We start from the raw sequence: 26,462 nt of genomic DNA, 5'->3' as shown, positions 1-26,462 counted from the left end.
CAGATAGAAGATGACTCCGCATTTAATTTACAAATCTCTACTAAATGGAATTTGAGCAATCAAACATGTGGTGGGCTTTCAGGAAAAATACAGAAATGTTCCCTCACAAAATTTTCTCAAAAAAGTCTAATTTTTAATCATGTCATTTTATAGTTAATATATTACTTTTCAAATGCTTTCTTAATATGAATTACAATCACATCAAAAAAATGTTTAAAAGTTTAAATCATAAGGCCAGCGCTCCAAGTACGAGAACAGAAAGAGGAGTGAATTTGCCTGCTAAGGATTAGGCCAACACTCACCTGTGGGGGGAGTGGAAGAAACAACAGGGGGAGTTGGAGAAGTGAAGCCATCAGCAAGGGTCTGGGCCCCCCCAGCAGCAGCGTCTGGGGCAGTGGAGGAAGGGGCAGCAGCGGGAACAAGGGGGGCGGGGGCAGATGCAGAAGTGGCAGGAAGGGGAGGAGTGCCGGCAGAGCCAGCAGGGGCTGAGGGAGAGAGGAGTAAGAGCAGCATTAATGAAGCGACTGTAACATTGGGCAGGGTTAGAAAAGGGGACCGAGAATTTAGGGTTAGATAGTCAGTGCTTGGCACTAAAAAGAGAATGTTGAAAAGAAAAAAAAAGAATGAGGCTCGGTTAAAGGATTCTTAGGTATGCAGCAAATAATTCAAGATGCTCTGGGGAAAATTCATGAAAAACAAACAGTTCTTTTTACCTGAAAACTGCTACTCTGGAAGAAAAGTGTTCCCTTTATATTGTTATATTAGGCATAACATTCTGTACACAGCATACAAAACTAGATATAACACACTAAAAAGTAACAATATTCCATTTGAATTATAAATATCAGAACATAAGTATGTATTCCAGGCATAAACACATTTTATCAAGTTTTTAAAAACACCTTTCTCAGAATTAAAAAAATATTTCCTTGCTATTTCAAATATATTAAACATTTAATATTCTATCCTAACCTTATTTGTGTCATGCTTTTAAGACTTTGTGTGTCCTCAAATCAAATAAGCATGTTTGTCTACGAGAGAGAGAGAGAGAGAGAGAGAGAGAGAGAGCGAACTATGACCTGGACTCCAAGCTCCAAAAGTCATCTGAATTTAAGACTGTACCCCCTCCCCATTTATCGGTATGATTAAAGATGCCAAAGACCAGGTAGTGATGCAAAAATCAGTCTTGTAGGAAAATGAAGGATCACATCAGATCACTAATGGGAGATGAACACATCTTTATATAACTGCCAAGTGACATCATTACATAACTGCCAAATCACTATGAATTATGGCCTAATCAAACTGACATATAACCTTAACCATTACAGCCAGCATAAGATGGTTTTACACCTCAGCTTTCTTTACTGCCAGGTGTACATCATTAACATATGCAATAGTTGAATAGCGCTGTTTTATCATTATCATAAATGTGAAGTGTCAGATAATAAGATAGACGATCAGTGAGGAGTGAGTGTACTTTTACATTTGGCTAGTCCTTTGTGCAGCAAGATGATTCTCAGACTAAGTTCTCATTGTGTCCAAAGGCATGCACTGTTCACAGTATTAGCAGTAATTAAATGTTACTCACACCAAGATGGTACCTGGAACCTCAAGCACCAATTGAGTCATAGCATCGAAGGATAAAACCAACTAACATAAGAAATGCAGAAGACAAAAACTTACAAATCACTTGGTTAAAAACACTATATGTATAAAGATTGCCCAATATTTATGGAGTCCTAGAAGGGAAAAAAAAGTCATGATTATGAAGAAAGTCCACTGTAAAACTCAAAATGAATTCAAATTTAGAAAGAAGAGGTGAAGATGAAGTACCGTTAATGCTTTACCTGGAAAGACACTGGGAGGAGACGGGGTAGGAACAGCAATAGGAACCCCTACACTCCCACTTCCACTGTTCTCCCGACTGCTGCTCCGACTACTGGGGTGGCTTCCTCCACTACTCCCACTGCTGCTAAGAGATAAGAGCCACCAAAACATGAATATTCATAGTCAGGTATCCTCACTTCCCAACATTTCTGAAATGATTATAGCTACAGTAGAGAGAACTCAAAAGTCTACTACTTTTAAGAATTTAATAAAATGGTGTTTGACCATATCTTAACATACTAGTATTAATATTAAAGAAATGAGAATTTCTTTAATACAATTTCTCTACAAATACAAATACAAAAATGATAAATGTTGGGGCTCAACACATTTTAAATATTACCTTCTTATAGTCAAGTTTAATGCCTATCTGAAGATGTTTCTTTGAAATGAAAATGTAATTTTCCTAAACAGATTTAGTTAATTCTAATTTATAATGATATCTTCATATACTATCGCACATTAATATTATATTGTATATAGTTTTTCATCTGTAAAGTTCCACCAAAAAATAACTTCAAATTTCCCACATCTGGTCCATGATTTTCTTGCAGGTCAACTAAACTATAAACCTTGGAAAGAGTTTGCATTTTAATATGTCTGTCCTTTTTCAACTTCCCAACTGTTCAAAGTTGCATCAGAACATGAGGAGAGAGAGGTGGAATCAGATGAGGTTTAGGGGAGTAGAGTGAGGAAAAGAGCTTAGTCCTTGAAAAATGAAAGAGATTTAGCTCGCGCTAACTGAACAGATTATGGTGCCACGACCATCACATTTTGCGCTGCGGGAGAGAAATACCTGTAAGTTCGAGTTCTTTGATTCACAGAAGCTGTCCTCACAGGGCTCTGCTGCGAGGGAGCCAGATTACGGGTTGGGCTAGGGACGTAATCGTTTGGTACCACTGGAGGGCGCACTGGCTCCAGTGTGCGATAGGGGGAGTGCCGCCTACAAAAAGAAGAGCGTATGTATTGTGTGATTAGGCAAGTTTCGGCACAATGAACTCAAAGAGTTGCCAGTAGTGAAATACAATTTGTAGCCAAAGATAGGAAAACGTGTTTTAACATAACCCAACTACCAATTGTCAGTGTTTCCCTGAACATTACTTCTCCGCCATTAGGATTTTGAGGAGCATTGTTTTTTTCTGTTGTTGTTGTTTTGTTTTGAAGTCTCCAACCTCATTTCCCCGTGCTAATGCAATTTTGTTCATTCGTTCTCAGAGAGCATACCACTTAACGTTTTCCACTAAAAGTAATTATCTTAATAGTATGTCGAAGTCTCTCAACTGCACTGCATGAACACACCACTTATTTTCTGGACACATCTCCCTCATAACCAAACAAATTCAAAGACAGGCTATACACAAATCCAGAATTTGGCTCTACTACTCCCATACTGATCATCCGTATCAGCTAGAACTCACTTCTCTTTCCATATAATACAGAAATTAAACTCTACCAATACACAGAAATACACAATTTTAGCCAATCTCCTTCCAGTTGACAACCTTACCTTCTCCCTCACCTCCCTCACTTTCACCTCTTTTCTCTTGCCTTCCTCATGGTTTGACATTTAAAAGAAAAAACGATAAGACCACCCAAGACCTTCCGAAAATTTCCTTTTAAAGGAAGAGTAAAAGAGTAAGAGAGGCATTCTGATAGGAAACCAGATCCGCTCTGGAACGTTACTGATCACTAAAACAGCTCTCCTATACCAAGTCGTAACCCCAATAACGTGCTATGGAGCTTCCTCAAACTGCACACACCCTATGTATGTGTGCCGTGTGCACACACATGGTTTACCTGGGTGAATTACATGCAGAAAAATTATCTTCAGGTTTCCTGAATTCTATTTAACAGTATAAATACATAGCCAATTAAAATTAATGAGTCTGATTTCAAAAAAGGAAAAATTAGAACCTCAAGATATGAAAACTAGTGCGTTTTCTTTCCTCAAAGAGATGCTGCTCACTGGACTTTTGAATTTTCCACTGATTCACTTCCCAAAGGCCCCGTGGCCCCTGTAAAGGCTGTTCTCCGGGGTCACTTGAGTTACAGCTCCTTCGTTTTGGAAGCGTTCACTTTCAATGGCCCCACGGCCACTACACTACCATCCAGGTCTCCGTGAATAAATGCGTAATGAAGAACTAGTAAGGAACACTGGGTGTGACATAGAGCCAAAGAAAGAAAAAGGAATTTTAAGACTTTGAATTAATAATACTAAAAAGAAGTTTAGGCATCTCTGAAATTATAAATATTAAAAACAGTAAAATAGAAAATGAATTCTTTTCCAAACATCTGATTTCCATACCATTTTTCCTATACAATAAAAATGTTCTGTTTATCTAAGGAAACAATCTTTGCTAACTGAGCGTTGTTCAGTGAAGGCAATGATAAGAAAACTGTAAACAAACAAAAGAACCGTAAACGAGGGCAGAGAACATAACACAGTGGCTCGGCAAAAACTACGCGGAAAAGCCAGGCTGTGGCCATCAACCTGTTGTGTGCAGCAATTCTGGCCTCCAAAGGCCCTGCAGACTTCTTGTGAATAACATGAAAAACAAATATTGGCATATTAGTAAATGTTCAAAATCTGAGAATAGAAAATTATATTTCACTAGAGACTACAGTGATGTATCTTGCTACGGTCTTGAATGAAAATCAAACAAAATCTATTAGTCACTACATGCGAGAGAAATATACCTGTTCCACAGGAAAATAAAACAAGCATTTCCTCTGGATCTCTCTACAGAACAATTATATTCTACCATATCAGCTACCTTCTAACCTGAAGTTCAAATGTCACTTAGTCCACTAGCTTCTTAAGAATTTTTTATCCACAGCAAATAAATCCATCCTATTCCTGGCTGAAATTCATTTTGTTCCTTTATCTCCCTCCATCCTAATTACAATTCATCTTCCAACATCACCCTCTCTGTTATATCTTCTCTCATTTCTGACCTATCCTGACCCGCAGCACTAGGTTAGGTTTTTTTTTGGTGAGGGGGCCAAAAACAAGATTGTTAGAGAAAAGCTTTCAAGCACAGAACATAAAGCCAATGGCTCTCAAAGCATTTTTGTCTTTGTCTTAGGCATCTTTTAAAAATCCAATTTGTAGCGCAGTGTCCCTTAATGGTAGAGGACAGTATTACCCCCTTTTACAGATGAAAAAACTGAGCCGCAGAGAGGCTGACTGCACGGGACCACAGGGTGAGCAACAGAACCAGATCATTTTAGCCACCTGGCTTCCAGGAGGTACTACACCCACTAGATCACTAATCTCAATCATGAGAAACCACTATAAACTACCATGGCTTTCTTTATAGAAAAGGCAAGCTTCTTCATTAATTGACTTTTGCTAAAAGCCAAATCCAGAGCCCAAAATTCTGCATCCTTAAACTAAAGCTCAATATTCTTCTACCAACACAGGTTACACAGAATTTTATAATTTAAATAGCCTTCTTCAGAAGAATAAAGTTCAAGTGCAGTAAGGCTAAAAAATTTCTGGAAATTTTGGAATTAAAAATTAGATGCCAATTTATAATAAGCCATGAACCTGGACCAGAATAATCCCTTAACTTTAAAATTCATTAGTAAAACAATTTCCAAATCAAGTAGCTTTTAAAGTACAAATGACTCAGAAAAGGGGAAAGGTACACACAAAAAGATAATCCCCAGAAGAAAATGTTGTCTTCAAATATTCAAAAGTAATTCAATATATGTAGTGTTTAGTTTTCATACAACACTACTACATGAAATGGTTTTTAATGATGACTGAGTTACATACTCACCCAAGTGTCCCTTTCCCTGACAAAGGGGGGCTGGGGGGTTTCTGAGTTGGAGGTGTTGTACGCGGCAGACCACCCATCTTCATATTCTGGGTACTCACCTAGAAATTTTGAGGAAACCTCAACTTAAACTATGCAGTGAAATGATGTGGTACTCTGGGGAAACAGTGCTATGCTACTTAACAAATGAAGAGGGAAGGCTTAAACAGGAAAAGTATGAGGCCATGCGTTTCATAGGCAATTTCTACTCTACTCTCGTTCTACAGTTGTACTCAAAGGACTCTCTCTTCCTAACACGAGATTTTCCCAATCATTTAAACTTGTGTACAGACTTTATTTGCCATTAGGCCATCACACCAACAGATCACTGGTTAGACTATTTGATATTAAAGTCAATTAAAAATAGGATTACTATTTAAACTTTAATTTTAATAAAAGTAACTCAGAAGCAATAATGCATTTAAGCACTTCCCTATTTTTTGATAGCAAGTAAACCATTTAAAACAAGATGCTTCCCAAATAATAATATGCAATATGCACATGGTCCACTATAACTAATGGACATAAAGTTAAATTGTATAACAGGGAAAATTTTATTTTTTTATTATAAATAAATCTGCTTTAATATTCTCTTAAAAAGGAATCACCTACCTGAAAACATGTTCCTAAACATCTGAACTAGAAAAATTAGGGCTGAGGTATCCCATCCCTGTGGCCAGCACAGGGGCCAATGGCATTGTCCTAGCTCTAGTGGGAAGCAGACCTCTCAAGCCCAAAGTGAAGGTTAATTTAGGCATGAAAGAGATACTACAAAGTTCTAAGTCAAAACTCACCCATGATTCCGCTCACTCGTCTATCCCCATACAAAAAGGCAAGTGCAGGGAAAAATGAGTAATCTGGACAATAAATGCCACCAAGGAGTTTGTCAACATTTAATAACAACAGCTCTAGAAATCTGGATCTCTTAAGGAGACAACACAAATCATTCACCATTTCAAGCTGTATGAGATGAGTGATTGTTTAAATTTAATGTTCAACATAAAGTTTTCACATCTGACCCTATTTTAAAGCTCCGAAATGGGTCTAGGGTATTATTCAGACTGTACTTAAAAAGGGAAGTGCAATACGTTAAAGCACTGAAAGCAGAAGATGTTTATAATCTCAAAATGTGAATGACAAGAACTCAAATCATGATCATGTACACAGTATTGAAAAGATCTCTAACTCTGGCTTAGGTGGATTTCTTAAATATCAAAAAAAAATCCTAATTGTCATTTAGATAGCAAAGAAATCAGATGAGAAGGCTTCAAATGGTTCTTTTGAAAATTCCATCATCTTTTTAAGTCCCTTTTTCCACAAACTTTTTGAAGCTCCCTTGTGTATCAAGAAACAACTTCAAACGAATAGGCCAGTGAACACGTTGTGTGTGATGTTAAAGCAATCTTTCATGACAAATGGTACCTTTGAAATGTCAATATTTGTACATGAAGCATTCATCTGTAATCCTTTTGTTGTTTTTAAACAATGAGTACAAAGTGATTATCAAGGAAGAAGAAAGATTAACTTATCCTTGCTCTCTCCCTCAACAATAAGCAGAGGGTATAGGCAGTGCCCAGGTTACAAACGGGTCCCAGTCCTCAATCTATCATTTGGTCTAATTTGCACATACATTGGAACAGGTAGGTACAGTTCGTATATACAGTATATAGACTATTATTTCATGCATGGAAAACACTTTAAAAAATACTTCCAGATCACTAAAACATCTTTAGCATAAAGATGCGCGTGCAAAGCAGTACCTATGTGTCATTACGAACCATTGTATGTACCAGAAAATTTTAATATGATAGGTTTTAGGGGGTTGATTTGTACAGCAGTTATAGGTTATACAGACGCTAGATATTCATAACCAAGGAACTGCCTATATACTGATCATATTTTAAAAGTAAAATGCCAGTTTTAAAAAACCAATTCACAATTGGAGTAATTTTTTAAACTAATATGACAAATAGCCAATAGCTTTTTAAAACTGTAGCTATTTAATTTATGATACCAAAATATTTTTTAAAGTAGTAACCAAAGTCCTTTAAGCTCAACCTTTAACAACATGGAACCTGAAGTTACTCGAACTGTTCAGGGAGAAGTAATAGATAAACTAAACACTAAACTATAACAATTTTCTAGTAACAGAAAGGAAAAGGAGCAGGGATAGAAAATAGTCAAAGTAATTTTATTCTATACATGGAATAGCTGAAATATTTGAAAATAGTCTTCCAATTCTGATTTTAGGATTTGGTATGTAAGATGTTTTGGCTTAAATTGCAGTATCTTCTGTCTTTTAAACCTACCCCCAAATAATACAAACAATATATAAATTAAAACCTGGTACACATTTAAATAAAACAATATATTTTGTGATCTTAGAATCATCAAATAATTGTATTTGTTGGGCTAATGAGGTTGGATGAAGAATTAATTTTTTTTAATCAGCAAAAAAAACAGAATCAGGGAGGGAGGGGAAAAATGAGGACCTAATGTCGGGGGTTTAAATGGAGAGAAAATGTTTTGAGAAACGATGTACAAATGCACTTTACACAATTGATGTGTGTATGGATTGGGATAACAGTTGTATGAGCCCCTAATAAAATGTTAAAAAAAATAAAAATAAAGATGTGAACAGCTGAAAAAAAAAAAAAAAAACAGAATCCCAGTCGGATGTCCAAACTGTACTGTACCATCTTTATCCTGCTACTCCCTGTGGGCTTTATCATGCTACGGTGGCTAGTGTATTACTGTGCTGGAAGCTGTCACTGGTACTTCAAATACTTACCAACTCCTACCCAACGGTCAGGTTTCAGCAGAGTTTCCAGACTATACAGACTTGGAAGAAGAGCCTGCAGATCTACTTCCCCTATGAGCCAATGATCAGCTTAAGACGTACACCAGTGTACTGTCCGCTCATTTGGTTTGAACAAATCACCACTGCGGAAGAACATCACATCTGAAGAAGCAGGTGGCCAGGTAAATGAAGGGACCGTCCCCTCACTGGCAGGACAGCTGACGTGAAGGACTGGGCACCTGGCGATCGTGTAGATAATGCATAACCGGGCAGCATTTTGTCCTGTTTTATGCAATGTCACCGTGAGTTGGTTTCAACTTCACTGGTGTTCTCTACATACCTACCTACCATTATACGGCGCTAACAGAGGAGTTACGGTGTTGTCGAGGCATTTTCCCTTGTGAAAGGGTCTCTATCTATGCTAAGTAAGATGAGTACGTTATGCAGAACATACAGACTGCCATCTAATTTCAGGAAAGGTTCCTGGGCTGCACAAATGGTTGGTGGTTGGACATAAAGGTTGGCAGTTTGATACATCCACCAACATCATGGAAGAAAGGTCAGATAATCTGCTTTTCTCAAGATTGTAGCCAAGAAAACCCTCTGGGGCAGTTTGACTGCAAAACAAGGGGTTGCCTTGAATTAGAATTGCCTCAAGAGCAGTAGGTGGAACTTTTCAAGTTACAGGAAAAAGGAGGTGAATAGGAGGAAATACAAGGCTTTATACGCTCATGCCACCAAGAAAATCCCAAGTCACAGTCACCCTGTAGGACAAGACAGAAACTGTCCCTGTGAGCTTCTAAAACCCTAACTCCTTAGGGGACTGGAGAGCCTCGTCTTTCTCCCGGGAACTCCCGTGGTCCGCAGCTCAACATCTAACCACGATGCTGCTGGGCTCCCAGGAACAATTAAGAACACTTCATTTCTTTATAAAAGGAAAACAAGTGGGTTTTGTATTACAGTGAATGTGAAAAAAAACTGTTTCAAATCTAAAATGTGTTTTAAAAATATTTACTCAGTAGTTATGCTGCTCTTATCAGTAAGATATGAGCGAAACACATGACTAAATTGTGTGTGTGTGTCTGTTTGTGTACACACGTATGTATACCACAAATTTAAAAAGCAAGGCAACACTGCAGCCACTTCCTAATACCAATCCCACTTGAAACATTTTTGAAAATTACAAACATGAGAACTGTGATTTAGCACAAAAATGTGATTAATGATCTGGAATCATGAGTAAAAGTACTCATTCACAGTTTTAAGGTTTTATTTGGGACTATGGGATGAAAATTGATTACAACAACAATCCTATCAAGTGATTTTGGGGGGGCGAGGGGAGTCCATAAAGGGGAAAGATATCATAGAGAACTATGTAAAGCAATATTAGACACAATAGAAAAGGTCTTTTAGGTTTTTTCCTATCAGAGAACACTCCCGAGAAGAAGCTGTGTTTCATTAGGTGTGAAGGGTAATGCCCACCCACGGTTCACTTCCCCAACGGCCTGTGGTGAGGAAGGTGGGCCACACGGGGATTGGAGGCCTTCCCCTGGGACCAGAGAGTGGGCTGTTCTCCCAGGCTTTGTGGAGCGTACAGCTGACATCATCCATCGGGCCAGTTAATATGCCTTAATCTTTTTCTGCAGGGCTCCCCACGTTCCAGTTCCATCTATTTTGATATAATCAATACCTCCTTAAACTTTGATACCCAATATTCTCAACAAGTCTCTGAGCTTTCTGGATCCTTCTACCCTTCAGCTAACGAGGCAAGTACCTTTAATTCACAGAAGACATCACCTCTGCTGCTGACAAGTATTTACTGGACATGCTGAACCAAACTATGGGAGATGTGACAGTAACACCGGCACATAGCCACCATTTACCAGCTACCTACCAGACACCAGTCAACGGGGAAGGGAAAAGGAGGCCCCCAAAGGGCTGCAAAGGAGTTCTGCTTTTAAAAGTTTATACTGTTTTTGAATAAATAAGACCATTTTGAAAAATAAGAGCCCAGGTAGTACTGTGAGTTAGGTATTGGGGTGCTGACCCGACAAGGCTCTAAGTTCAAACCCATCAGGCTGCTCCTTGGGATTTTGAAAAGTGGTAGTTTGCTCCCAGAAAAACTTACAGACTCAGAACCCCTACAAAGGGCTGCTACAAGTTGGAATCAGCTTGATGGCACTAGGTTTGTGACTTATTTTTAAAAGAAAAAGGAAACATTTTCTGGAAATTCTATGGGGGGGGGGGGGGGGGAAAAGGGATTATCAATGTATAAAGGAATAGCTAAAGAAGGATTCACAAGAACAAAAATCTGAGCTGGACTATTAATAAGCTAAAAGTGAGGTAGACATAGTTATCAGGGGCTTCAAAAAGTTCACGAAAAACAGGATTGAAAGACAATGGGAACTTTGCACACGCTTTTGGAAGCCTCTAGTACACAAAGAGAAAGAAGATGTGTGTACAAATTGCTTGTCAGCCTTTGGGCTAAGATCAAGTGTAGAAGATGTGTGTACCATGTGGTTTTTGTGCCACGAGGCTGGTGAACAAAGCTGTGGTCACGCACTCTTAGAACTGTTTCGTCTTAGTCCTATTGACTGCAGAACCCTACGGTACCCTAGAAGAATACAGAGCCGTACACCCCCACTTTGATTTTACACTTCCTTTAAGAGGGCTAGGAGCCCTGGGCACAGTGGATTACAAATTGGGTTACTAAGCGAAAGATCAGTAGTTCGAAACTAACAGTAGCTCCTCAGGATAAAGATGAAAGCTTTCTACTCCCATAAAAACTTAGTCTTGGAAACCCAAGGGACAGTTCTACTCTGTCCTATAAGGTTACTATGAGTCAGAATCAACTTGATGGCAATGAGTATGGTTATAGCTTTGGTTACTGGGGCTAGCATGAAAAAGCCCAAAAATTCCTGAAAGAAATCAAAGTGGAGTCCAGGAATTAGAGGATAACTTTAGGACAGACATAAAAATTTTGGTTGAAAGGTTTAGAAGACAAGCAATCAATAAGACACAGGAGTGAGATGTGAGCGAGTTTTTGTCTAAATAGATTTGATGGCTCCAGCTTTGGAATAAGTGAAAATAGGTAATAGACCTTTCAACGGTTGCTGCTATTAGTTTTTCTTGAATTAGTTCTTCATGAAAACCAGGCACATAAGAGGCAATTTACTGTACTTCAGTAGGATATGACAATTACTTTAAACAGGTAGTTAAATTACAGGTCTTCAAAATCACAGAATTTTCAGAAATGTTCATTAGCTAGCTATAAAGTAAGCCCTTTGACCTTCACCATTATATTTACTCAGAATCTGACTGGGCAATGTTTAACTGGAATAAATGCTATAGTAATCCCTGATATTTTATTAAATATGCTTATTTACAAAGTATGAAGCTCTGTTACACTATAAGCAGTATTCTGCTTTCAATAAAGGCAAATCCCTATCAAATGTATCACACTGACTTAATTAACAGGGTCTCAAAACTCATCTCATTAAAATAAAGAGCAGCAAAAAGGCCTCACTGATAAAGGTATAGCCCACTTTTATATGGTCTTGGGTATATATTAAAACATCTTCAAGTTGGCCTTTTATCCATGGGCCTTTTATATCACCGCATGCTTCCAAAGGTCTTGTAAATTCAAGTCTGAAACGTGTTCTCCCCTGCTCACTGAAGAAATAATTAACTCAGCTTTCAGATGCAAGACTCACTAACCACCACCAGAACATGTTATGTATAAAATGTGAATAATTCTACGTTTAAGAAAGGAGGACTCCAAAGGATGTACACTGGTACAGACAGGAACTGGAAACACAGGGAATCCAGGACAGATAAACCCCTCAGGACCAGTGGTGAGAGTGGCGATACTGGGAGGGTGGTAGGAAAGAGGGGTAAAAAGGGGGAACTGATCACAAGGATCTACGTATAACCCCCTCCCTGGGGGATGGACAACAGAAAAATGGGTGAAGGGAGACACTGCTCAGTGTAAGACATGGAAAAATAATAACTTATAGATTATCAAGGGTTTGTGAGGGAGGGAGGGAGGGAGGAGAAAAATGAGCCCTTGATACCAAGGGCTCAAGTAGAAAGCAAATGTTTTGAGAATGATGATGGCAACAATGTGTAAATGTGCTTGACTGGATGGATGGATGGATGGATGGATGGATGGATGGATGGATGGTGATAAAGAGTTGAATGAGCCCCCAATAAAATGATTTTTTTTTAAAGTAAGGTCTCTTCAGGTTCAATTGCAATGTGTCTGGTGCCAAAGTATGATGGTTCTGTTTAGGCTCCATCTGAAAGGTCATGGTTGGTATCTGAGTCTGCCGGCAAAGACAGAGCTCACCAAGAGCTTAACAAGAGCCAGAGAAAGCACAATAAAAGGAAAGGGGAGAAGGTCTTTAAAAGTTATAATGATAAGGAATTGATAATTCTATCTTGCACGAGATTTCTACAGCACTTGGCAGCATCTGTACATTTCTAAGAAGCTCAGTTCAGAAACCAAAAGTTTGTTTATATTTGTAATCCCTTCCAATGTTAACGTTCTTCCATTCTAATATCTACCTTAAATACTTTATTCTTTCATTAATCGTCCTTTCAAACCCACTAATTTTATATTTCTCACTAGCATACAATGATGAAAAATTTGGTTTATTTCCTTTTGCTTAAAATAGGTAGGTTTTCTTTGAGTGTTCAGCCAAAGCCAGTGTAACTATGGGCCACAGATTCAGAGAGAAGGCCAAAACATTCACAAGGAGAGGGGAAAAATTGGGAAGGTGGCATACTAGCACATTCTAGTTTCAACTCAATGTGCGTGCCTGGTACAGTCACCTCTACCAGCAAGTAACAGAAATGCCCATACAGTCTCAGTAACCAGAGTGCGCCTCTAAGTACTAGGAGCAAAGATGTTCAGGGCTTTACCTAAGTGTGAATGTTTCCTCAACATATACTTCCAGAAGACTCTCATTTCTACTCAGTGTGGTCTATCTCCCACATGGAAATAGATTCTGAACACAGGAGAGTCAAAAATCACAACAGTGTTTAAAATAAACACGCAACAAGTAGTGGAATTTACACAAAGTGGTCTACATTTAGGGAGAAAGGATTTTACCCTTCTCTGTATTTTAATCTTTGTATTAATTTATTACGTTGTAGGTAACACATCAATAGCCAAAATTTGAATACAGACTCTAGTAAGTAAAGAGTCCGGGTAGCCACACAGCCCCCTTTTACCTAGTTCATTGAAATCTTACCTATTTTAAGCAAAAGAAGTCTCCTTAAAAGTCCACATGGAGAAGTTTCACACACCAAGACTGAGGGTTTGGAACCTTTGCTCCAGTTAATATTCAGACATCTCTCCTACAAACCTAATCAACTTCTTGTGACCATGGTGTGCAACTAGTTCTTATGGCTTTAACTGTGCCACACCAAAAAGATACGCTGACGTCCTAACCCTTGGTTCCTATGAACATGACTTCTGAAGCTCTTATCAGCTAAATGAGGTCATATTGAAATAGAGTAGATCCTAATCTGTCTGAGCGATAGTTATAAAAAAGAGGGAAGATAACTAGAGGGGGAAAGGATTTCATATGAGGATACATCCATCCACCGCCATGAACACCAAGGAATTCCAGCTGCTGCAGGAAGCTAAGGAGGAGGATAAAGCAGCTCCTCTCTCAGTGCCCTCAGAAGCAATCCACATGGCTAGGACCCAGGTTGGAGCTTCTATCCTATAGAATTTTAAGAATAAATTTCTGATACATTATGTGGTATTTTGTCACAACAGTCCTAGGAAACTAAGACACTAGTTAAGAACTCAGTTGTTTTCTTGTCTTCTGACTATAACTTTCTATGTAGAGACATGCAAATAATGGATATTAGAAGGAAAGAATATATATGTAAGAAAGAAAATTCATATAAGTGTGGCTATTTTAAAAAAAAGAAAGAACACTTGCTAAGTACGGTAAATATAAATTCACTAAGATGCTATTTTAGGAGCCCTGATAGCATAGTGGTTACACATGGGGCTGTGAACCTCAAGGTGAGCAGTTTGAAAGCACCAGTTGCTTGGTGGGAGAAAGATGAGGATTCCAACTTCCATAAAGAGTTATAGTCTCAGAAACCCACAGGAGCAGTTCTAACCTGTCCCATAGGGTCTCGATACACATGATGGCAGTAAGTGAGTTTATTGAAATGTATTTATTTTACACAGAAATTTGAAAAAGATTAATTCTGTAAGATACATGATACTGCAATTTAAAAAAACACCTATTTTCTTCTTCTCAATTCTTTACATTTATTAAAATGTCAAGAGATAATGATACACTGGTTACAAAGTACATAATGCAGCATAACATTTATAGAATAAAAAGGCTATTACACAGGGGGAGGGTTAAATGAAGCACAGTTGTTATAAGAAAATTTCTGCTACATCAAAATTTCTGCATTTACAAAACTACGACTAACTTTAGTTGATAGTAAGACTTTATGACAGGGTAACTTGCATCTCTGTTTCATAAAACATACTAGTTTTACCGCATAACCATGAATTCATTATTTATACTAGTGCCTAATGAGTGCCAGGCACTGTGCTAGATACAAAGGATTGCTCAATGAAACAAAACAGGAAAAAACAACAACAATCTCTCCTCAGAGAACATGAATATACACCATAAAGCTGCACCACAAAAAATTATTTTAAGAATTACTTAATGTTTTTGTAAAAAGGTCAAGTACCAAATATATCTTCACTCCCCATATGTAATATTCTACATAAGAACACAGAATGGAAATCCAGCCCTGGAATCTCTTACCTTAAATCTAAGCAACCACTTAATGCATAAATGGAGCAAATAAAAGGGTAAGGAAAAAAAAGCATTGAAAGGTTAGTTGGAATTTCAGGATGTGAAGAGAAAAGAAAAAAACAAAGCACAAGTTAAGCATTCAGCATTAACAAATGATGTTTCTGTAGATCACAGGAGGAGTGGTTAAAGCAGAATGTATCATGGACAGGAGGTTCTTTTGGATGAAATTATCTGAGACACTGCTTACATCAAAAACGTAGTTTTACTAACAATTTCTTCAAATTGGTGGCCCCTAAGCTCTAAAAATCCAATCACGAAGGGCATACAGAGTTCCAAGCTACTAAATAACAGAGTTCCAAACTACTAATAAGATTTAAACAAGAATTTGGGGGGAGGGGACACTGTCTTATTGATTAAGTAGGCAAGCACTGATGTTTTTATGTTCTCAGTGCTTCAGCACCCTAAATTTTTCCATTAGCAGCTGTTGGCCTTGAATAAATCTCAAAGATTTCCCCAAGTTAGCATAAATTTCAGTTATTAATTATCCACCCAATTACACATCCTATTTTAACATGCTCGAATTAGTATACCAATTTCAATGAATATAGTTATCAATGATAACATTAAATATCAAATTTCAGATAACAGTTCTTATATCAAAACTCTAGGAAGAACAAGAGATTTGCAAAATAAACTTGCACTATATCTTTTCTTTAACCTATATCTGCATTAAATTTAGATCTCAACTGATTCCCAGGTCTAATAGTGTAGTATGTGTCAGTATTATTAAGTAACACATACTTATAAGTGTTCATTATTATACAAGAATATTATGTACTATATAAGAATTAGGTGTATAAATTACAATTTTCACATCATAAATCAGCTATCAGCTTATGAAAGTGGGGGTGGGATGTTAAACAGTGCATGGAAAAATTCCATTTCTTTAAATCGCATTTTTTCACAAACTTTTGGAAGCACTCTTCCCCCCCTCAAAGTGACATTTGGTAAATTGTTATCTTTCAAATTATTGATCACATGGGATTTTAAATAACTGAATACCTAGCTGAACCTCTGAATAGTTTCTTAAATGTAAACACCAATTTAAATAAAATTCTATGCCTCTTAGTTTTGATTATGGTAACTTGTAAACACAGTAGACAATCAAATACATTTTTTAAAAGAGCTAAAATATATACTGGTTCAAAAGCAGTGGTAACATTAATTTGTATATTTGAGCTACAGTGTTTTTACCCCAAAAACCTGGGGGGAAAATTTTCTAGAAAAATTCAAAATACATGTTTATTCATATATGTTGTTTCTGAAAACTAACGCCAAAAAATCTGATATATTTCTGATACGAAAAATACTTCGATAACATGACAAAATTTTAGAATTAGTCATATTAAACCATTAGAAAATTAGAAAGATAAACCACACTTTCTAATCACACCTAGATGAATTATCAAAACTGATTAAATAAACGCCAATTCATCCAAAGATGATTAACAAACTTGAGAAAACAGCACTACGAAAAGGTAAAAGGGATAAAACAGTTAATAGTGGCAAGGAATCCAGCGCCACATGTGGGCCCAGTCTTAGTCTTCTAAGAAAGGAAGGATGAAAGTTTTCTTTCCTAGAGTTAGTACCATTAAGGGTTCCTGTTTTTAAAAGCTTGACAAAAAATACACCTACCTTTACCCCATGTCCAATATCATCTAGAATTGTATAGTCAATAGGCTTTCTAATATAACGCACAGGTCGTTCAAGATTGGCTGGAGCAATAATTTTATGTGTCCTTGAAGTGTTTTTATTGGTAGTCAAAATACCAATTTCTCTTCTTGCAACTTTCTCTTTATGAATGTCAACTGTCTGAAAAATATAACATAAACACAATACAAGAATGTATAGCTCTAATATCCAGAAAATTGACACTATAAATGACACTATAGCTATCCAGATTTTCAATTATAATTGCTAAATTTTCCTCTTTATGTACTACTGATTTTACTCCATTTTTAAGTTATACCAGGAGTTGTCAAACCATGGCTCACCGGCCAAATCTGGCACACCACCCATTTTTTAATTTGTTTCTAAACACTTATTTTCTTAATAAATCATTTTATTGGGGCTCTTACATATAACAATCTATACATCCATTATATCACATGGACAGATACAATTATTAGCAACAACAATTTCTAAACATTATTTTTCTTCTTGAGCTACTTTGATATCAGCATTTTTCCCCTCCCTCCCCAACCCTGTCACCCCCAAAAACCCTTATTATGTATTATGATCTAGACATATCTTACACAGCCCATTTTATCCCTTCACCTACTATCCTGGTATTAGTCCCCTTTGAAGGGGTAATTCTGCCATCATTGCTATCCATTCCTCTTCATCCCCTTTCCCTCCCCTGTCCTCCTGGAATCATTACTCCCATTACTGATTCTGAGAGGGTTTGTCATTCCTGAATTCTGTATATTGAAAGCTCTGGTCTGTGCTGCAGTATGTACACTGGTCTAACAAGATTTGCAAGATAGGACTGAGATCATAATAGTGAGGGGAGGAAGGATTAAAGAACCAGAGGAGTGTTGTGTTTTGTTAAACTAGCCCCGGGATGCATTTTCTCCTTTGTGCAGCCACTCTGCACGGAAGCATTCAATTATCCACAGATGGGCTCTGGGGTCTCCACTTTGACCCCTCTCCATCACCTTGATGAGGCTGTTTATTTTTGAACTTCTGATATCCATTCCTATCAACACCTCATGATCACACAGGCTGGTGTGCTTCTTCCATGTGGGCTTTGTCACTTCTCTGCTAGGTGGCCACTTGTCTAGCTTCAAGCTATTAAGACCCCAGATGCTGTATCTTATAATAACTGGGCACCATCTGCTTTCTTCACCACATTTATTTATGCACCCAGTTTGTCTCCAGCAATCGTGTTGGGGTGGTGGGCATCGCCCAGTGCCACATTACTAGAATAAAGTTAAACAGACTTTTTATGAGAAACTTCATTTACATAAAAATCAGTTTGAGACCTCATGTGTGTCAAAGAAGAACTGTGTACTGAAGGTTTCTGTTGCTGGGTTTTTGGAAGCAGATTTGCCAGGCCTTTCTTCTGAAGCATCTCTATTAGACTCAAACTATCCAACTACCAACCCTTTTGATGAGCAGCGGAGTGTGTTAACAATTTGCACAACCCAAGGACCCAGTTTCCATGGCTGTGAGTGGCCATCAAGTCAATTCCAGGTCATGGTAACCTCAAGTGCAGAAGTAGGGTTTCTGCCCCATTGAGTTTTCAAGACTATGACCTTTGGAAGTAGATCGCCAAGCCTATCTTTGGAGACACCTACTGGCTTCACAATTTGCGTTGTACTGTCCTATAAACTTTGACAGGTTCATAATGCAGTGTGTCTGCCATTACCATATCACGCAGAACAGTTCCACTGCCCTGAAAATGACCTTCAGGGGCAGTGGTGGTTCAGAAGTATCCTGTTTCCCCCAAAGTAAGAAATCCCCCGAAAATAAGACCTACTTACTGTTTTGCCTCTCACTGAAATATAAGGCATCCCCCCGAAAATAAGACCCCCCCTAAGCTACCGTAACTCTGGACTCTGGACCTTAGCGGTGGACGCTGCTGCACAGCTCACTGCTGGCAGCAGCGCAGCCAGAGCAGACAGGAAGTGTGAGGTCTCTTTTAATAAAATAAGCAAATGTGTACCGTGTATTCTTCTTCATGGAAAAATAAGACAGCCCCTGAAAATAAGAACTAGCGCATCTTGGGGAGCAAAAATTAATATAAGACACTGTCTTATTTTGGGGGAAACAGGGTAGAACCTACCAGGTGTGAGATCTGAGTTTAACTCCCAGCCAGTGCATCTTATGCGCAGGCGTACTACCTGTGTGTTTTTGGAGGCTTGTGTGTTGCTATGATGGTGAACAGGTTTCAGCAGTGCTTCCAAAATGAGATGGGCTAAGTAGAAACAGTTGGTGATCTCCTGAAAGTCAACGAGACCAGATGAACAACTCTATCAGGAAAGATGTTGCAGGACTTAAACAGAGTTTCATTCTGTTGTGCATGAAGCCAATTTGATGAAGGTTAATCATGGCACCAAGAAAAATGCCATTTGCACCTAATCATAAACCTCCACTGTCCTAGAGCCCCAGGCAATCACAGATCTTTTCACACTGTTTACAGCTTTAGTTTTTCCAAAACTCCATATAGAGGTGGAATCAAGGAATATTTCACTTTTTCAGGGTGACTGGTTTTGCTTAGCAGTATGCATTTAAGGTTCTCGGTGTCTTTTTGTGGCTTGATAGCTTTTTATTGATGAATAATATTTTTATTGTGTGCCTATACCACTGCCTGTTTATTCACCAGTGGAGGACATTTAGTTGCTTCTAATTCGGGATAATTATGAATAAAGTTGCTATAAATATTCATGTGCTAATTTTATGTGGCCATAAGTTTTCACCTCATTTGGGTAAATCTAAGGAATAAAACTTTCTGGATGATATGGTAAGCCAATGTTTACTTTTTTAAGAATTACTGGGGGGGAGCGGGGGGGGGGGGGAATTGCTGAACAGTATTTCCAAAGTGGCTGTACTATTCCCATCATCAATGAATGAAAAGTTCATTGCTCCACATCCTTATCAACATGTGTTTTTGTCTTTTGGATTTTAGTCATTCTAATAGATGTGGTAATGTTCTATGTTGTCTAATATTGGTATATTATTAACTAAAAATGTATATTTGTACTCATTCCAAAGAAAGGTGACCTAACAAAATGTTCAAATTAAAAGATAGTATTAATATATCCAAGTAAAATTTTGCTGAAGACCCTCCAACAACAGTACACTGACAGGGAGCTGCCCAAGGTTTAGGGCGGATCGAGAGGAGGACGTGGAACACGGGATACCATCGCTGACGTCAGACGGACCGGAGCTGAAGGCAGAGGACCCCGGAATGATGTTTTCTTGACTACCCCAAGGCACACGACTGTGTGGAACATCACAAACTACGGAGAGCCCTGAGAAGACTGGGAATTCCGGAACACTGCATTGTGCTCTTGCAGACCTGTACATGGCTCAAGCGGCAGTTGTGCGAACAGAACAAGGGACTACTGCATGGTCTAAAACCAGGAAAGGTGTGCACCTCACTCCACTTATTCAATCGGTGTGCTGAGCAAATCATCAGAGAAGCTGGATTATATGAAGAAGGATGTGGTTCAGGATTGAAGGAAGACTTGTTAGCAACCTGCTACATGTAGATGACATACCTTTGCTTGCTTTGTATGAAAAAGGAGGATATTTTTTTTTAAAGGCATACTCCTATTAAATTGTGCTTTCTCTTTCCAATTAAAAAAAAGACAAAGGAGGATATAGATAGAATGTAAAAAATGAGTTTTTCACAGAGAAACTTACATTTGCTTTGACAAAATTGCTTATATTTCATCAAAACACAAGGTGATTTTCATCATGCTTGCAAAATATTGTATTTACTAAATGCTCACATAGGACATAATTTAGTGGAAAATGACAATGCATTTTTAAAGACTTCTATTTCCTAATAGTACAGTAAATTTCTCCACAAACACATGTAAACACACTAAAAACTGTATTTTTGCAACTTATGGGATGTAAACACAATTATTTTAAATGCAACAGAATTAAAATACCAGACAGCCTGTATACATTATAAAGCAAGCACTATATCTGGAAATCTTTTATATACATATATATCTGTGAACTGTGCACTAGATTCAATGTAAACATGGGTTGCAGTCAAAGTTTGAAAGACTCTAAACATCTTCACACCTCTTACCAGCATGTCAAGCTACCATCGGAGCAGCAATTGGACACTTTTTTTTTTTGCTAGCTCCTCCTCAGCCACCCTTTCATACATATCCATAAATATGTATGTGTGTGTGTATTTTGATACCGTGGTTATCAAACTCAATTCATTCCAAAGTCATGTCCAAACATCAAAAAAAGTTTACGAATTGAACATAATTTCCCCATAAGAGATCATGGAAAACCAAGTAATTGGTTCTGAGGCCCCAAAATTACACTAATAAATTCATTTTGCAGGACTTAACAAAAAGTTAACCTAAGGGTTGTAGAAATGCCCCCTAAAACATCTAAACACAATAAATACAGTACAATAAACATAAAAACACAATAAAAATAAAGTTACAGTGTTCTTTGCAAACTACGAGCACAAAAAAGCACAAAGGGGAATGTTTTAACACATTAACACCAGCATTATAAATTTGTTGTCGGCGAGAGAACATCACTCCTCTGTGACCAAGGAGACATGACCTGGGACTCACTCTCAACCTGCACACGTTTTTTTCAAGTTGGATTTTCAATTTGATTATTGAACAAAATTACAAACATTGAGCAGATCCATACACACACACAACTTTGCTGTTCAAGTAGCAGAAAGTTCAGCCTAGACCCGTTTGACAACCGAGGTATCACTGTATACATAAAATTTAAAAGGAGACCAGGTAATATAATGAAACAAAAAGATAATCTGACAGTCAATCATTTAGCCTTTTAAACTGCCTACCGTGAAGGAAATATGAATTCAAAGCCTATTTCTCTACAACTAAACTAAAACCAACCAAACAAAACATCCCTTTCAGCGTTGACCTGACTCATCGCATTCCTGTTGGACAGAGCAGAACTGCCGCTGCACTGGCTTCAAAGGCTGCGACTCTGCCTGCACTGCCGCGTCTTTCTCTCACGGAGAGCTCGGGAATCAAAACCACAGACTGTCCAGTTAGCGGTCCAGCGCTTAACCACCGTCCCATCAGGGATCCCTGTTTCTACAGCTCAGAGACCTTTCAAACAACAAAATGGGTGAAGTTTCAGAATTAATACATATGTAAGGCAAGCATCAAATCAAAGACTAAGCAAGGGTGTAGCCTATAATTTTCCTTTTAAAGACAACTATAGTTTCTGAACTTTTCTTATGTATGCTGGGAAAATTATGAGGCCTGATTTCCTTTTCACTGATTGGGATGACTAACAGAAAAAATAAATCTATCGTAATGATATTAGAATTTACTTAAATAGAAATTAATTACATTTTCAGTAGTTATTAATGAGTTATTCTGAATCATTAAGAAGATGGGCCAGCTATGCAACCACGAGGTGTCAAAGGGATCAGGTGTAAGGCATCATCAGAACAAAAAATCTTACCATAGTGAATGATGGGGGGAGTGCGGAGTGGAGATCCAAAGCCCATTAGTAGGCCACTGGAGATCCCCTTGCAGAGGGGTCTCGGGGAGGAGATGAGCCAGTCAGGGTGCGATGTAACAATGATGAGAAATACAACCTTCCTCTAGTTCCTAAAGGTTTCCTCCCCGCTCGCACTACCATGACTCGAATTCTATCTTGCAAGTCTGGCTAGACCAGAGGAGGTACACTGGTACAGATAGGAACTGAAAATAAAGGGAATCCAGGACGGATGAGCCCTATAGGACCAGTGGCAAAACAGGGAGGGTAAAGGGAGAATGGGTAGGAAAGAGGGAACCGATTACATGGAACTGTGTGTGACCTCCTCCCTGGGGGACAGACAACCGAAAAGTGGATGAAGGGAGACGTTGGACAGGGCACAATATGACAAAATACCCATTTATAAACTATCAAGGGCTCATGAGGGAGGGGGGAGCGGGGAGGGAGGGGAAAAATGAGGACCTAATGTCGGGGGTTTAAATGGAGATAAAATGTTTTGAGAAACGATGTACAAATGCGCTTTACACAATTGATGTGTGTATGGATTGGGATAACAGTTGTATGAGCCCCTAATAAAATGTTAAAAAAGAGAAAGAAAAAAAATAAAATAAAAATAAAAAAAAACATGGGCCAGGATGTCTATTTCACACTTATGATCAAGTGTCCCCTAAACTGAATTAATTAAAACATAAACTAAATATGACACTTGTTTTTATATTTAACTTGTTTTGTCCTATCAATAAAAGGGAGTTTATAAAAGAATGCAATTCTTCTGAGACACTATTTTCACTTTCCTCAGTTTTTAGGAAGTTGCTTAACTTATTTAAAACTGAAATTAAAGAAATGTAAATCTGAATAATGCTAACAGAATTATAAGCTTCTAGTTAACTGGAATTTCACATCAATTTCAAATGTTCATACTATAAATGCTAATGAACCCTGCGAAATTCAAAAGGGGATGAGTTCTCACTGATTATTTGTACTAATATATAGTAACATTCACAGATATATGTATTTTTTTTAATGCTTGAAAAACATGAGACTTTAAAAAAAGATTAAAACATAAATTAGAAATCTGCTCATTGATCTTATAGCGGTCTGACAGTCTGGATATTTGAGGGCATTTATATATTACTTTCATGTACTCTTCAGGTACACTAATTCACACACACTGGCAATGAACAGTAAGGACAAAAGGAAGACCCACCGATATGGCAAAGCAAAAGATGGTACAACTTTTAAGCCTAGAGAAGAAACCGTTGTTTTAGCTATATAAATTTAGTTCTAAGTTCCCTGGGTGAGAAAGCAAATTCGAAACATAATGAATTATAACGAAATATGCTTTATCAGGAAAATAGTGGCTTTCTCAGCACTAAATTAAAACGCAAACTTCCAATTCAAATCCAAAGTGAATCCTTTAAAGAAATGGAAAAAATTAATTACCAATTTCATATGGGCAGGCAAAACATCCAGGATAAGCAAAGAACTTCTTAAAAAGAACCAAGTAGGAGGCCTAGCAGTGCCTGACCTAAAATCCTGCTATATAGATAACCACAGTAGTCACAATAGGAGTCTGTTGAAGCAATTATAAGGAAAATAGCATTTTGTTGCTTTTTAAATAAATTCTCAGTAAAAACCGATGACATTTTTAAAACATAGTCCTTAAGAGTGCCGTATGTCTACAGAAAGTCCAAGTACCGTACACTGGCTAGATTAAAAGAGCGCTAGCCATGGCATCACTAACATTTCTTTCAGGCTGGATAATTCTTTGTTCTAATGAGCTGTCCTGAGCATTACAGGCTGTGGGAAAGCATCACTGGCTTCCAACCAGTAGTTAACCATAGCAAACCCCACTTCCAAGTCATGACAACCAAAAATGTCTCCAGGTATTGCCAAATGTCCTCTGAAAAGCACAACCACTAGTCAGAAACCAGTGATCTGGAAAAATAACAAATTAGCTTAGTCATTCTGTCACTCCCAAATATCAGCTGCTTCTAACCTTTTCAAAAGCGTTGACTCAAGGTTATTATACCTAGTGACACCTATGGAGGAGATTCTTGGTTTAAAACAAGTTTAATAATAAAGATAACATGATTAGGGATATCAGCGTATAATTTGTATTTTGGCTACCTCACTACCACACAAGGTTGAACTATAGGTGTGCCTGGTGACAGAATCAACTATAACTTCAGAGAAGTAGAATGGACAGTAAAAAATCTAGTCCACAAGTAAGGAAGGTAACATTTGGTCCAGAAGATTCTTAGGTTTTCAGTAACCACTCACTACTCCAGTAATTTAAATGCTTTCTCTAATAGAAAATATAAGAGTATTCAAATTAGACAGTAATATAAATAACTCCATATAACTACTGCCCAAGCTTCAATGATCAACTCACAGCCAACTGCCAATTTTAAAACAATTTTAGCAAAGCTCTTATAACATTTTCCAAAACTTAAGACATGGGTACAATGTTTTTCCTTAATCAAATTCATAGCTTCTAATAACCACCTCTGCCTTTATCTTCATTATATTCTCATAATGTTAAAAGGCAGTAAGTTAACCTTTCAAAGCACAAGTTCAGCAATGATACTTGTACTGGGCAAGATATTGAATAAAAAAGCATTTCAAATCTATACCTGAGTTTCTAAAGTTACACTGACAGTGAACTTGCTCATCTTTAGAACAGAGCTCTATATTATCACTCACCTGTGGCAAGTAAACTGTTTGTTTAGCAAGTACACAATGAAGACTAAACTATTCCAAGTATGCTCTGTAAACACTACTGTTGTTTGCCACCAAGTCTATTAACCAAAATCCACACGAAGAAATATCACCGCAACTGCACAAGATTTGTGTATCTCACTTCCCATAGCTCCTTATTTCCCCTTCCTCCTCACCGCTAGTGTCAAGCTGATCTCCCATGCTTCAGGCTCTCCCCATGACACGTCAGCCACGCAGTGCCAAACCCAGGCTCCGCTAGGGCACCTCTTTTCACCTGGAGATGACTGTATTGATTCCAGCTCCTTTGCCAGCCTCTCCCACTGCTCCCTCAAGAACCCAAGCACATGCTCAGGCCACAGGAGATAAGAAGGTACTTCTATAGAAAGTACTTTGTTCCAAGGTTATCCATACACTGTTGGTTCCCATTACCACAGATAATTGAGAGCTGATTGTACTGGATAGCACTACCTCAGTTAGCTGCCCATCAGTGTGGGAAAACATCTGCAATCAAACAGTTAAAATGGATTAACTCAACTAATTTGGATGATTTTAAATATATCTCATTTTATTAATAGGAATGTTTCAAACAAGCATTTATTGATCTAAGTAACAAATATTCTTCAAATTATGAATCATTCATTAAACAAATCAGTCATTAACAACCTGAATGAGTAATTTTCATTTATTCATTTTTTTAAGAATGTTAACACTACACATATGAAATTAATTAGGAACTATATATTCAACACTGTGCATCATTACATAATGACAGCCTTCTATTGCGTTTCCTTATTTTTAAAGATGAAAGTTTTAAACAAGGATATACATACAAATGTTTAAGGGAAAAATGCCTCAAGGAGAGAACTTCTGAGATCTCTTCTACCCCTTTTCCTGCGTTTTAATCCTTAACACTTGAGAAGTATTACTTGGAGTTTCTACATCCTTTAAGACCTGTTAACTTCTTCAACATCTGGCCTAGGAAGTCCTCACAAGCTCCCAACAGGATGGGAGGCGCACTACTCATAAAATTCTGTATGTTGATGTTTGACCTCTGTTGACTGACTTTTTTTCTAAGTCTAATGAACTAAATATAGCCAATACTGGCCATTTTTACCAGTTGAGAGAAGAGACAGGCCTGCCTTAGAGAGGTCACATTGTTTGGCTCTCATAACA

At 37.8% G+C, this 26,462-nt stretch overlaps 1 protein-coding gene across 28 annotated transcripts in view; it reads right to left on the bottom strand.

Moving 5' to 3' along the window:
• ABI2 (abl interactor 2) overlaps nucleotides 1-26,462 on the bottom strand; it is a 113,607-nt gene that overhangs the window by 34,863 nt on the left and 52,282 nt on the right. For 3 of the 28 annotated variants that reach the window (XM_004701544.2, XM_045295589.1, XM_004701542.2), the window contains exons 3-8: nucleotides 17,013-17,189; nucleotides 15,327-15,344; nucleotides 5,676-5,773; nucleotides 2,687-2,833; nucleotides 1,851-1,975; nucleotides 303-485 (exon numbers count right to left, since the gene is read on the bottom strand). In XM_004701544.2, the coding sequence (XP_004701601.1) occupies nucleotides 303-485; nucleotides 1,851-1,975; nucleotides 2,687-2,833; nucleotides 5,676-5,773; nucleotides 15,327-15,344; nucleotides 17,013-17,189 (748 nt within the window). The remainder of the gene's footprint in view (nucleotides 1-302; nucleotides 486-1,850; nucleotides 1,976-2,686; nucleotides 2,834-5,675; nucleotides 5,774-15,326; nucleotides 15,345-17,012; nucleotides 17,190-26,462) is intronic. The other 25 variants (XM_045295527.1, XM_045295532.1, XM_045295592.1 and 22 more) reach the window with 13 other exon arrangements.

Source organism: Echinops telfairi, unplaced genomic scaffold (assembly GCF_000313985.2).
Source record: "Echinops telfairi isolate 266 unplaced genomic scaffold, ASM31398v2 ScPeMD7_3;HRSCAF=10, whole genome shotgun sequence".
Classification (NCBI taxonomy): Eukaryota; Metazoa; Chordata; class Mammalia; order Afrosoricida; family Tenrecidae; genus Echinops; species Echinops telfairi.
This window is presented reverse-complemented; position numbering and strand designations above follow the sequence as displayed.